The sequence below is a fragment of the Ambystoma mexicanum genome, chromosome 8, assembly GCF_040938575.1.
Source record: "Ambystoma mexicanum isolate Mex_15411 chromosome 8, UKY_AmexF1_1, whole genome shotgun sequence".
NCBI lineage: Eukaryota > Metazoa > Chordata > Amphibia > Caudata > Ambystomatidae > Ambystoma > Ambystoma mexicanum.
In genome coordinates this window covers 1,030,774,893-1,030,789,492 of record NC_090929.1, presented here as the reverse complement: position 1 = coordinate 1,030,789,492, position 14,600 = coordinate 1,030,774,893, and the positions used below count along the sequence as shown (strand labels likewise).

At 47.8% G+C, this 14,600-nt stretch overlaps 1 protein-coding gene across 1 annotated transcript in view; it reads left to right on the top strand.

Annotated features, from left to right (window-relative positions):
* COMTD1 (catechol-O-methyltransferase domain containing 1) overlaps nucleotides 1-14,600 on the top strand; it is a 307,178-nt gene that overhangs the window by 69,097 nt on the left and 223,481 nt on the right. The window contains exon 2 of the mRNA XM_069610981.1: nucleotides 8,461-8,579. Coding sequence (XP_069467082.1) covers nucleotides 8,461-8,579 — 119 coding nt within the window. The remainder of the gene's footprint in view (nucleotides 1-8,460; nucleotides 8,580-14,600) is intronic.

The window sequence follows — 14,600 nt, the reverse complement described above, 5'->3', positions numbered from 1 at the left end:
CCATCGAGTGCGGCTGTGTGTGAAAATGGCAACTGCCTTCACCCACGAATGGGACGCCCCGCCCGTCGTTGCAACTCGGTACAGTGATGAATGAGGGCCCACCGTTACTCGAGTACTACGTTCCACTGACCCTTCACAACTCTGTTCGCGACTGCACAGATAGTATGTGAAACAATGGGACCACAGCAGAATGAACATATCAACCAATGTTACACGGCCATCGGGTACAAATACAAGATTGCAATAGCAAGATGCCATTCCACGAATTGCAGCGTTGTGCGCGGGACGTGCTCGGCCAAAGGGGAGAGCAGTTTGCACAGGTGGAATGAATCACCACAGGTGGAGGCCATTCAGCCTGAAAACACATAAATTGCACACCCAGTCTCCTCCCACAACCACACCCACTCCGAAATGCTACCGGCAGGACTCGCGATGTTGGCCCTGGGGGACCTGATAGCACTGCAAGTACTCCAACTCCAAGAAGAAGACGAACACCAACTACAACCGGCCGCACGGAGGAGACGCAGGAGGAGGAGGAGGCCAAGGCAGGGCCAGCAAGGGCCGCCAGCACAGCCACTACCACCACGCAGGCAGCCCGCAATCCCACGCCTTCGAGCACATCCGTTCAACCTCACTGATGAGCAGATCCACACCCTCTACCGTCTGGACCGGGACACCATAACCGCCATTGTGGACATGACACAGGCTGACCTTGTCAGCATGATAGATAGCCCAACCGCCATCCCACCCCTACTGAAGGTGGTGTCTGTACTACACTTCCTGGCCACAGGCACCTACCAGCACACAGTCGGACAGTTGCATGGCATTTCTCAGCCACTGTTCTCACGGACACTATTGCAAGTGCTCGATGCCCTCCTGAAGCACGCAGACGACTACATCTCTCTACCACGCTCGGAGCAGGAAATTACGAACACAAAAGTGGGATTCCATGCACTTGCCGGCATACCGGGTTGCATTGGTGCCATCGACTGCACCCATGTGGAATTGGTCGTCCCACATGCCATGGAGGCCCAGTACCGCAACCGAAAACAATTTCATTCTCTGAATGTACAAATGGTGTGTGACTCCAACAGGATCATTACACATTGTTGTGCCCGATTCCCTGGATCAACCCATGATTCTATGGTCTTGAGGAACTCTACAATACCACGCTACATGGAGCGACACGCAGGGAACAGATCCTGGCTACTCGGTGAGTCTCATTTCATGCATGATAATGTGGGGTATGTGATTCGGCAATGACCTGGCAGGAAGGGGGGGGGTGTGCGTACGTAGCAATGGCATTCCACATCATACGTTTCTCGTCCACATACAGGTGATGCCGGATATCCACTGAAGAGATGGCTCCTCACACCAGTCCGGAACCCACGGGACCAGCATGAGGAGGACTACAACCATGCCCACTCACGTACCCGTGTAGTCATTGAACAGGCATTCGGCCTACTGAAGACTCGTTTCCGCTGCCTCAGCAGGTCTGGCGGGGCACTCCTGTACCGCCATGAGAAGGTTGCAAAGATGGTGATGGCATGTGTCAGGCTCCACAACATGTGCGTACGTAGAAATGTGCCCATGCCCCCTGACGCAGAACTGCAAGCACCTGAAGATGGTCATGATGAGGGTGGGGATGTGGCAGCACCTCAGGGAGTCTGCGAGGCACCGGAGGCCCGTGACATTCGTCAGCATCTCATTGATGCATGCTTCTAGCACTCACGCCTGGTGGCTGATACATGGACACGGGACTCGTGGCACTGTGTGTGTCTGGTACATGCACAATATGGACTGTACGCCTATGATGGCCTAGTACACAAAGATCATTGTCCACACATCTCATTGGTTGATCGTGCACTTTTTATGGCATATGTGATATCATGTTGTACACCCTATCGACCCGCCACCCAAGTGAGCCCAACACACCCCCTCCACCCTCCCACCTCCCCCCCGAACACCAGTGTCCAAAGATGCTCATCGTCAGTGGGCAGTCGCTATTGCAAGCCCCCTCTGCGGGTATCAGGGGCACCCCTGCCTGTGGAGCGCAGGTTCCTCCCAGATCTACGTTGGGGGCTGCCCTGGACGGAACTTGCAACGGATGATGTCTCTGCCTGCTCACGTCCATGCATGTCCCTAGGGGTTTGCGAGAGCTCAGTGAGCACACGGCGCACTGCGGCAAGTTCGGCACATACGTCTTTGGACGTCGCATGCAGTTCCCCCCTCAGGCTCTCGGTGCTTCTCTCCATTTGGACTCTCAGGCTCTCGGTGCTACTCTCCATTTGTGCCCTAAGTGTCTCAGTTGATGTTTCTATGTCTGCCTTAGTGCCCCCACATTCATCGGCATGGTCCTTGAGGAGCGTGGCCAGTTGCTGCTGTTGCACTATTAACTGGTCGAGGGACTGTTGCCTCTGCTGGGCCATGGCCATTTGCGGGGGTGTCACAGAGGGGCTGTTGTCCTCATGTTGCCCTGCCACAGGGCTTGTGGGGGATGGCCAGTCGTCGTCTTGTGGGTGCCCCTGCGTGGTATCCTCATGTAGTACGGGATGGGACAGACAGGGGGATTGGGACAGGTCATGGATGGATCTGACTTCGACATCCCCGTCTTCTGTGTCGGAGCATGCTGCCATCAATGGGGTGTCACCTATGGTGCTGCTGCCACCGGAGGCAGTGCCTTCTGTGGCATCCGTTGGGGGGACCTGTGGTGGTGGTGTTGTGGGCATGCTGGCTGCTGGGGTGCCTGTTGATGTTCCCTCCTGTGTGCTGCCACCTGATTTGTGCTGCTGCCGTGTCTTGATGCGTGCAGCTGAGGTGGAGGGTCTTTGGCCGTTGGTCTTGGCCCTCTTTGCAGGTGTGCTGGTAGGGGTGTCCTGCAGCTCGTCGTTTGGATCGGACCCTGTGGTGGAGTAAAGGAGGGCGAGGGTTATTGGTGGGTCTGTGGGAATTGGAATGGCATTGTATCACATGCATTGGGGTGGTACCTGAGGGTGATTTGGGTCGGGGCCTTGGAGGTGCTTCCATTTGTGTGTGGAGTGAGGGTGCAGTTGTTTGGCAGCCTGCAGTTAGGGTGTGCCTGCTGCACGTGTAGTGCGTGTTTTAGGGGTTTTTAATTATTTATGTATTTATTGTGGGTTTTAACGTGCGCTATCAGGACGATGTGTGTGGACGTTCTCCTGGACATGTGTTTCTGTTGCACTATGGGGACACATGGTGCTTCACATGGATGGACTTTGTGGTTTTGGCATTGTTTCATTAGGCCCACCTACCTGATTCTTCGGATGTCTGCACTCCTTTCTCCATCCCTCCGACTCCCTCTATGCTCTCCATTCCGATGGTGGAGGCACAGATTTCTTCCCAGGGGGTCAGCTTGATGGGTGATTCCGACCCTCCCCCGGTGGCTGTGGCAATGTTGCGGTTGGCAGAGAGTATGCTGCGGACGCGTATCCGCAGGTCGTCCCATCGCTTACGGCATTGCTGTGGGGTGCGGGGTGCGGTCCCCACCGCACTTACCCGCTGTGCCACCAGAGCCCATATGGCCTTCTTGTTTGCGAGTGCCGTCCTGGTCATTTGCGTGGAGAAGACGACGGCAGCATTCTCCTGGAGGGTTTCTGTTAGCACGGTGAGTTCCTCACGGGAGAAGTGGACCTGCCGCTTGCGGTCGCACGCTTTCTTCGCTACTTTTCCCATTTTTCTTGGTTTCGCTAGGGTGGATGACGGGTTGGGTTGTGTCTCAGGGTAGTGATTTTAGTGGTTGTGTGGTTTTAGTGGTTTTATAGGTGTACGGCGGGTTGTTTCCTGTTCCGGGCCCGTGTTTTTACTTCCGTTTCCGTATATTTCCGGTCACCGTACTTTACGGTAGGCGCACACTGCGGTGTCCGCTGTGATGGGTGGCGGTATTGCACCTAGGGCGCCGTACGGCGGCGGTGTGGGCCGTTTTGGGTTCATTTCCGCCATCGCGGACTTTGCACTTCCGCCATGCCGTGGTGCTCGTGCCCGATGGGTCGGAATGGGCCGCACTTTGCTCCTTCTTGCAATGGCGGAAACGCTATTTACGCTGTGGCGGTCCGGTCAGTCACTTTCCGCCAGGGTCGTAATGAGGGCCCATGCGCGTTACGGGACGGCTGAAACTAAGGTATGGAATCCCAATGCATGGGTCATGCCCAGTACCACGGCTCCTCACTCACATAACATCGTGAACCATTGGGTGGCTGGAAAACTGACAACCCTTCACTGCAGCACACTCTTACTGCCATCCTACAGAAATGGGTGTTTTTCCATAGACACAGGCTCCTTTAGGCAGTCTCAGCATACTATTGATTTAACGGCTCTCCAGGCAAGACACACTCTTCACTTCTTAGAGCCTGCACTTCCTAGCTCCACCTCATCTCTACACCAGCGGTGACAGATGTGTCTCTGGCGCCTCTCCCTGGTACAACAAGAGCGACTTCTGGCACAAACATTTTAACCCTGTAGTGCCAACAGGAACAGTCTCTTGGGTTACATTGCGTGGAAACTAAAACACCACCTCTCATGTTACCGGGTGCCATTATCTGTTACCATCTTTTGAAAGCCACTAGAGACGCCCTCTTTTCCCCTGGGTGGTGGGACTCATCATGGGGGGCAGTGGGCCCCCTCCTTTTTCTCAGTCTCTGTGATCCTGTGCTGCACCCCCCGCAGCAGTCCTTTCTCCTCTCTCTCATCCTTTTCTCCCAATGTCTGGCCCCATTCATGCAGGTACCTGTCTTATCCAGCTTCTTCTCAGGGTCCGCCTTGATCAAGACCATGCCTCGTCGCCAATATATGTTATGACCCTAGGCGGGGTCATCTGGGTAAAGGATACGCTGGAGGCCAGAAGTACTTATTGTTACTTTAATCAGGTGTCATCAGGAGATTCTTTAGTAGTTACAGGATCAGATTGGAGCCCACTGGCTCCCACCACCCAGGCTACATAATCTCAACTGTCCCTGGGTAGAACACTCACCACACAGCATTCCACTTAATCATACCCAAACACTCCATTCATGACATCACTACTCAGGCACTCATCATTCATACACCAAGAGGACAGGGAGTCACTCTTAACAGGCCCCTCAAGTGCTTCCGTACCTACTGTCGCTGGCCAAGGCGGGGCTGGCGCATGCCTCCATCAAGATTCATCTGGCGGCTATCTCCCGCTACACCAGAACTCCGGGACACTCGTTGCTATGGTCCCATCGACTGGTGAAGGAGTTCATGAAAGGACTGTTCCGATCGTTCCCGCTGGTGAAGGCTCCGGCCCCAGTGTGAGAGCTCAACGTGGTGCTGACCAGGCTCATGGGGCCACCATTCAAGCCACGGCATTCGGCACCGTTGAAGTTCCTGTCGTGGAAGACAGCGTTTCTTGTGGCCATCACCTCCGCACGACGAGTGGGAGAGATCCAGGCCCTCTCCTGCAAGCCTCCATACCTGACTTTCCACGAGACGAGGGTGGTGCTGAGGACACACCCCTCCTTAATGCCCAAGGTGCCGTCGGACTTCCATCTCAACGAGCCCTTGGTGTTACCTGTTTTCTTCCCATCGCCTTCGTCGCCGGCTGAGAGGACTTTGCACTCGCTGGATGTAGCTGAAGTTCTACGTGGACCGCACAAAGAGCCTTCCGAAGACATCACAACTATTTGTGTACTTTGGACCTGTCAACCAAGGGAAGGCCCTCTCGAAGGCTTCCATTTCCAGATGACTCTCCGGCTGCATCTTGCACTGTCACCAGTTGGCAAACCGACCGTTGCCCGGCCGTCCGAGAGCCCATTCGACCAGAGCGATCGCTGCTACCACAGCGTTCTTGTATGGTATACCCCTCCTGGACAATGGCAGGGCTGCTACGAGAAGGCCGACGCACACCTTCACGAGATTCTACTGCGTCGACCGGGATTCCAGGGAGGAGTCCAGGGTCGGCCAGGCAGTGCTGCGAAACCTGTTCGCCTGAAGGTGGGCCTGGTGAGGAGGTAAGAGTTGCTTAATGTTGAGTTGATGAAATGCTTAATGTTGAGCTTTGCCACCTCCCGTGGTTGTGCATGTATGTACTTCTATGTATTCTGATATTCATGAGCATGTGAATCCATGCCAGACCCCATGCTGGAGAAGGAACAAGTTACTTACCTGTAACTGTTGTTCTCCAGCATGGGTCTGGCATGGATTCACATGCAACCCCTCCCTCCTACCCTTCTGCGGCTCTTCTCTTGGTCCTACTGCCACTTTACGTGCTACCAAATCTGAAGATGGCTGCCAGAGGAGGGGCTTAGGTAAAGGGCAGTCATTGGCTGGGGGCAGTATGACCCAGAGACAAGTGTTTGGTTATTAGGAGAAATACAGTTCAGAAACGAAACTGAAACTGATTTTTTCTTTACCGAGGATTCCCAGCCTGACGACAGGGAATATTCATGAGCATGTCAATCCATGCCAGACCCATGCTGAAGAACAACAGTTACAGGTAAGTAACTTGTTCCTTCATTGTGAACGCTGCTTACCATGCTCGCATGATAGCAGTGTTCACATTAAACGCTGTCCGACATGTCAGCATGTCGGGAAGCATTTAATTTGAATTGTGATCAGCACTTGCCATGCAAGCATGTCAAGCAGCACTCACAATTGAAAGTAAACACTGCATGTCATGCTAGCATACAAGCAGCATTTACTTTATTTGCACTGTGGTTTGTAAATGTGAAAACGTCAAGTGCAAAAGGGACACCGCCTTTTGCCCTTTACATTTGCACCCTGCAGTGACATGACAAAAATTTGGTAGCAAACGTACCAGGTCGCCGCCGACAAATTACGTTTTCTTATCAAATGAGCTCCCATGTGTAAAAATGATTTTGACATATTTCATTTTTTTGTTATGGCTCATTTTTAACGATTTGCATGGCGGAAAGGAGGCACGAATTGTAAGTTATGATTCCATCTCACCTTTCCCCTCCTCCAGGATGCTCTCCAGCATGCTTTTTCATGCTGGCGCAAAAGCTGTGGATTCCTATAGAATCCTCCTGCTTTTTTATTCCAGTAAAAAGAAGTCGGATTCCACAGAAATCCATTGTAAACACCACCCTCCATGCGTACATGGCAGGTTGCGTTTACTCATTTTGCAAGGCATAGTGCAAAAGGGTGGCGTACAAGCAAGTATCCCACATTTTTACTCTCCACTTTTGCACACCGCTATGCAAAAGTGGAAAATTACACGTAAGTGACCTATGTATGTTAAGGTACAAATCTAACAGGTCTCCTTGCGTAATGGCCGGGGAGCTGAGCTCTACTGTCTGTGCTTTGTGTGAGGTGGGGAAGAGGGCATTTATTATTACTTTTTTGATTTATTGGTGTTTTTTAATGCTCACATTCACTTATATAGCACGCTCAAAAAAATGCCCTTGGCAAATGGACAATAAGTGTTTTTTTAAGCAGTTTGAATGGGATTATATCAACATTCAAAGGATTAAACGATGAGTCGGCCGCACAGAGATTTTAAAAGTAACGGGAGAGCTACGGTACCATGATTCAAAGTTGTGGCCAGCACATTATACCTCTATCTTTGGTGTCGGTGCTCAAACCCTGATCTATGTGTCTGTCCCACAAAGTTGCTTATTTCAAGACGATGTAAATTCCAGTCCAAGCACAATATATGTCATCCTGCAGCAAGTATGCTGTTGACAACAGTCAAAAGTCTAATGCATAAGCAAGGACACATCAGGCATTGTGCCCTCTTTTTAACCTGTATGGGCTTGGGGAGTGGGAGGGCCTCAGCGGCCAGTGCAAGCCTTCACTCTTACCTTAGAGCGGAGCGAGCTTCCCACGGTGCAGCCATGGCTTATCAGCATTGGGTGGCCAGGCGGCAGACCCTCCTATCAGGAACGACTAGAAGTGAAATGGAATGCTCAGAGCTCCAGTCATGTTCCTCCTTATGCGTGTGGGTTGTTGGATGGCGAGGCTGAGTGAAACTCTAATGGACGTGGGACCCTTCAGGGCCCTGCTTTGTATAGTTTTGGAAGCTTTTTCAGGCCTCGGTCCCATTTGACCCCAGCCCAGGGATGCATGCATTTGGTCACATAACCTTTAATTTTGCATTTAAAAAGTCCAACCGCCCACCCTCACGATACTCATTTTGCAAAGGACTTTATCCATTTAAAATATATATTTAAACTTTTGAACTGTGACAAAACATGCGCTGACTTGCCCTCCTGAAACACTACAGCATACATAGGCTGCCAGCAACCACATGAATGCTGGGAGCTCATTTCTGTATGAGGGTTAGACAACATTGCACAGCAACAATCCGTGCCTCTGCTTTCCGATTTAAAGAAAAATTGGCAGAAGGGTCACACATTATCCTTTTATGCATTGTGCGTCTAAAACGCATCCAATTTGTGAATTTAGATGCTCTTGTGTGTGTTTGTGACGTCCTACTTGAAATCTTGAATCTGTATTTTTCAGGTAAAAATTTGAAGCTCTCAACATCTGAAAAGACCTTTGAGAAAGAGAACGTTGCTGAAAGGAGGTATGCAATGAAACACTCACTGCGCGAACATCCCGTGCTGGAGAAGCTGCGGAAGGTGTGTAGAATGACTTACCAAATATTTGACGAGTGTGCAAAATACTGAACAAATGTCAGTAGAGCCTGATTCATGGAACGTTTTCCTATGGGATTTCGCCATTATAAAACACATATTTTGCTCATGGGCAGTTCTAATGAAAGTTAGGGACATTTAAAATAAGCCAACATCTAAAAGAGTACAAAAAGCCAAGTGCTGAACAATGAATTACTGTGTCAATCAGGCAATTTAATTTCACGTGGCACACGTTTTACAATGTTCACACATACATTTCTCATTCTTTAGTCCATGCCCATATGAAGAACATACTTTACATGTAATATGATCTCTGCGCAAGTAAAATACAAAACTCATCCCCAGAAGTAATTTTACAATCAAAGCAATAACCCCAAAAGTAGCTAGCAAATAATTCCATTCATAAATTTCTTTCTTTTTAATTGCTTGTTATTTGATATTACTTAAACAATAAACTCTTATGGGAGTGTGCTAGTCCGGGCTAGATATTGCATGGGCCAGGCCAGTTAGAAGCAAGAGCGAAGTAGGGGGCTTTAACGTTGACCTGGGCATTATCTATCCTCGTAAAGCCCCACAGCATGGTGATGTTTATTACTATTTGCATCCGGGCACGTTTACTGGGATGGTCATTTTTTAAAGTTATGGAACGGCACTGTTCCGTTTCTCAACTGAAAAAAAGCTACAAACAAAGATGGCCGACATGTATTAGAGAGAAGGGAACTTATTACACGTAGTCCCCTTTCCTTTTCCATGGCGGTCATTGCTGCAATGGAGATGCGCCAGGAACACCGAGTGGGCCAAGGGAGCGCAAGGTAAGTGGGGTGGGTGAAGGATGTTTAAATTGGGGTAAGGGTGTCGGGGGAAGGAGAGTGCAGAGCTGCATGTACCTTTATTCCCTGTGGAGAAGAAGGCGGCCTCCCACTTCGGAGGAGGCTCAGAGCGGGTGGGGTTTCCACGACCCCGTTCCGAGTATCCTGATTGGCTAGGAGGCCACCTCGTCCACTTGCTGTGTGCTAAATAGAAACAGGAATAAACTTGCAGTATGCATGCATCAAAAGAAATAGATGTTTGGTTGTTAATGGCAACGTTTTGTAGATATACAGTGTAGACACAAAAAAAGAATACTAGCTCTGCCCTGTAAGGACACACTCATTATTGCTTGACTCAAATATTGCCAGTATTTGCTCCTGTAAGAGCACACCTGTGGTGGATTCGTCCAAATATTGCCAGTTCAGAAAGTACCTTTATTTCAGCTCAGAGCCATAAAAGCAGCAAAGAAAATAAAAAAATACAAGAGCTACCAGGCCTCATTACGACTACGACAGTGCAGGAAAATACGGCGATAATGTGGTGGCAATTCCATTACCATTGCATTACCGCACTGCCGTACTATAGTTTTGGTTGAAAGGTGGAGGATAAACCTCCAGCAAATCACTGGAGGTACATCTGCCAGGGTACCACCAGAATTGGGCAGAATTACCATCGGCGGTAATACTGTTGAAATATCTATGGAGTCCTATGGACTGCAAAAATGGGGACTTACATCGAACTACCACCACTTGTAGTCCTGCGGTAAATCTGTGGGACCAAGTAGCGATAACTTATTCTGTTTGGAGGTATTTCAGCAGATTTACCACCGAAATACGGCCAAACTCGTAATGAATCCCACAGTGCTTTATATTTGGTTATTCCTAAAAGAAACCTTCTAAGTTTCCAGGCACTGCTGTGAAAGGTCGTCCCTGCATAAATATTAGAAGGACTACTTGCACTCTTGCAGTGTTTCTGCCTTTGAATTATACAGAAATACAGAACCGGAATCAACCACTTCCTTCTCAGTGCAAAATCTAAAGGACATTTAAAAAAGATCGAGTAATGCATTCAATTTCAGACGGTCCTTTAAAGCAGTGTTTGGAAATAGAAGTAGCCTTCCAACCTGAAGTGAACTCTGCTAGAGGAAGGATTTTGTGTCTAATAGTTATTAATAAGACTTTTGCAAAAGTAGACTAGATAAGGTCCAGTAAGTTTACTGGTCTGAGGAGTCCTTCAATGACAATTAGCCTATCGACCTATTAGATTTGCAGCTTCTATCCATCAGCCTATCCAGATGCCTTAGTTACAACGCACCTTTAATTGCAGAGCTATCCTGATTTGAGGGAATGTTTGTGTCTTGGAGCAGGTGGGCAAAACCTAATGTTTCTAAAGTGTTTTTATTTTGTCTGAACCACATCCATTGTCCCTAAAATATCCCAAAGATTGAACTTAAAATGTTTTAGTTCATCAAACCTATGCAGACGTAATCAGTAGAACACTTAACACTGGTCTTTGCTGCATGTCCAAGGAGGTACCACTAAAGCCTATCCCAAAGCAAAAAGCGGCAGCAGGGGTACTACTGGGAAGGTTTAAAGTTCATTTCGAAAGATTGCATGTTTGACACTTGTCGGAATCCCCACAACTTGCTCCTGTTTAATGCCACTGATATAGCCTGAACTTTAAAAACAGCAGTCATTATGAGTGGGGCACCATTAGCTAGACTGCTATCTACTGTTAGGAAAGCACTGCTTTACCTCTTCAGAACTACTTTGCTTTTAGAGATCTGAAGAGACCATGAAAGATTACTTGATAGTCTAATGCCTAAGTAGACGAAACAATTTACTTGTTCCAGTCCAGGTGTGTGCCTTCGTAATAAATCTTGGCTTTTAGGTGACTGGTTCTACTATAGGCCATGGCAAGTTTTTCAGCTAAATTGACTTCCATTCTTCTCTGTACAAAACTTAGAAATTATCTGTAGTTGTCTATTTAGACCAATGGGCATTTTAGAAATTACAATGGCATCATCGGCATATAGCAGACAACCTATCTTCCTTTTACTGAATATTTGTGCGTCAGAATCTGACTTTAAGACCCAAGTTGCCATCTTGTTTATGTATAATAGTAACAGAAGAGCCGCCAACATGCAACCGTGTCAAACTGCATTTGTATACTCAAATGGCTTAGTGTGTTCCCCACATCTTACCACAGCGTTATTATTCATATGCAGCCTCTTGGTAGCATTTAGCAGACTGGGTGGCCCCCATTTGGGCTAAAACGTTCCAGAGGAATGTTCTATCTACATTATCAAAGGCTGATCAGAGATCAATAAAGGCAACATAAATAGGTCCCTTCTTTAAATATACAGATTTATATCAAATGAAATACAAATGAAAGACCTTGTCTACAGCACCCATTTGCCAGCATTTGTCCAGGTAATGGCAAACCTGTGATGGCATTACTCAAATATTGCCCGCATTTGCCCCTCTAAGGACACATTTCTGATGACTTTGCCTAAAGATTACCAGCACTTGCCCTTATAGGGCCACAACAGTGATGCATTTGCCCCTGTAAGGACACATCTGTGATGGATAGGTCCCAAAATTCCAAAATCTGTCCCTGTAAGGCAAATGCTGGCAATTCTGGGATAGCTTTGCCACAAATGCTAGCACTTGCCACTTGCGGACATTCCTTCTGATGGCATTGTCCCAACATCAAGCTTTGCATCTTTGAAGACACTCCTGTGATGGAGCAACCCAAATGCCAACATTTGCCTCTGTAAGGAAACACCGGTGATGGCTTTACCCCAACATGCCAGCATAAGTAAACACATGTGAAGGCTTTGCCCCAAACATTATCAAGGACAAACATGGTCATGCTTTCGCCCCAAAACCACAGCATTGGCCCATGCAAGGACACACCTGGGATGGCCTTGCCACAAAATACCAGCACTTGACAACTGTAATGGCCTTACCCAATCATGTCAGCATACGAACACACGTGTGATGGCTTTGCCCTAAACATTAGTAACATTTGTGTTTGTATTTATTAATTTATAGAGCACATTCGCCAAAGCGCTACACAAGAATACAACTGTACAAAATCATGAAAAGGCAAAGCAAAAACCAATAGGGAAAGTTACATTTCAAAAGAAAGTAAATGAGCTTCAACAGTGAAATGGAAAATAGACAGAGTGGGAAAGAAACAAATGGGATGGGGCAGGCACTTCCAATGTTTGGGAACCAACAGAGAAAAGGAGCAGGAACTTGATTGTGCACAAGGTATTTTAGGAACAGTTCACAGAAAAAGAGATTGAGAATGTAGTGATCGAGCAGAGACTTAGAAAGAAACTAGAGAGGAATATTAAATATGGGCCAGACCATGTATGCATTAATAGACCATGCATAAGAAATGAAAAAAGAGTTGAGATTAAAAGGAAAACAAAGACATTGATGGAAGAGAGGTAGAAATAAAAGAATGAACAGATAGAAGAAAAGGGGTATGACTAGAAGAATTGAAAAATGAACAAAGAGGAGCTACTTAGAAGGCAGGAAGTCCAATGAAGAGAGCAGAGCAGTAGTGAAGATGTGAAAAAACCAAGATAGGGATGAGGAGTTGGTGGCTTGGAAGGTGAGAAGGGGTGAGCTTTCCAAATTTTTATCGAGCAGTGGATGCAGGCGTGGTGTTATGGGTGGAGAACGGGAATGAAAACTCAAAGTTATAACCAAGATAACGAGCATGCAGTTAATAGGAATTAGATAATGAGCATGCAGTTAATAGGAATTAGAGAAGGCGGGTAAAAAATGGAAGTGAGTGGGTATCAGGGGATAATAGAGGAGGAAACATATAATGGCAATGATTTTCTTATTAATATAGTACTGTCACCAAAGTACTGTACATAGAACATTTACATACAATTATCACTCAACTGGAGTTGGTACTCATTTATCGACCTCGGAAGCATGGAAGGCTGTATTGGCCTTGCCAGAATTTGAACCTGTGACCTGCAGATCACACACACATTGCAGCGGCAACTGCTAAACCCATTGAGCTATCTTACTGGTAGAATTTAGGTTTCAGAGGCAAGAAACGGTAATGCTCCCAAGATTAAATAGAAAGTAGGCAAGCATTAATCTTAGCATGGGTAGAATTAGTGTAAGAGGAAAAGAGTAAATAGATCTGAGAATTGTCATTGTAAAAGGGGCAAGAAAGACCAAAGGAGTTGGCAATATCAGTAAGAGAAGAGGTATAGAGTGAAAAGAGGAGAGAGCCCATGAACAACACTTGAGGGCACCATATTGCTTTGTAAAGGTGGAAGACGATCTGCCAGTCCAAGCGACTGAAAATGAGGAATCTGAAAGGTGAGAATGAAACCATTTAATAACTGAATGAGACAGACATAGAAAAGAAAGTAGAAGATAGTGATCAACAGTGTGAAAGCAGGCCTCACACATTCTTAAAAATGTGTCTAGAGCTACAGGGCAATTTCCTTTGTTTATCTATACTTGGACTAAGTGCCCCATGGTGACAGGTGACAAAATATTTACCATGGTACCATGATTAAATGGTGTACTTCGCCATAAACATACTTCATATTTGGTGCAATGCTGGCACCAAAAAGCCAGCCATGCACACTGAAACATTTATTTGCCATTTACATACTCACCAGCAAGGTCGAGTATCATGCAAATGGTACTCGCCCTTCATGAAATCTCCTTGCCAATGATTTTGCGAGCCCTGCACAATCTGGGGGAACCCAGACGTGGACCCCTTGCTCACTGTGCTCAGAGAGGCACAGCTCTACCTCACTGATGAGGCCCAACAAGGCTGAGACACGTGTCTGGGGTTGCTGTTGGCACTCTTGTTCAAAGGAGGTTTGTCAGGCACGTCGGTGCTGGGCTGCCCTTGTGGGCGGGACAAAGACTGATATGCAAATGGATATTCCTCCTTTGTGAAAAGTACAGTGAGCAAAAAGCAATGGCTGCGGGCTCTCAAAGTGGGTAAAATCACAGAACAGGTTATCATGCCATGTTCTTTCTAGAGAGGGGTGCCTGCTACCTTTTTTGTATTTTTGCAAGGAACTTGGGGTTGGTCACCCTAAGTTACCCTGGGGAACCCAGACGTGGACCCCTTGCTCACTGTGCTTAGAGAGGCACAGCTCCACCTCACTGATGAGGCCCGGCTAGGCCGAAACACGTG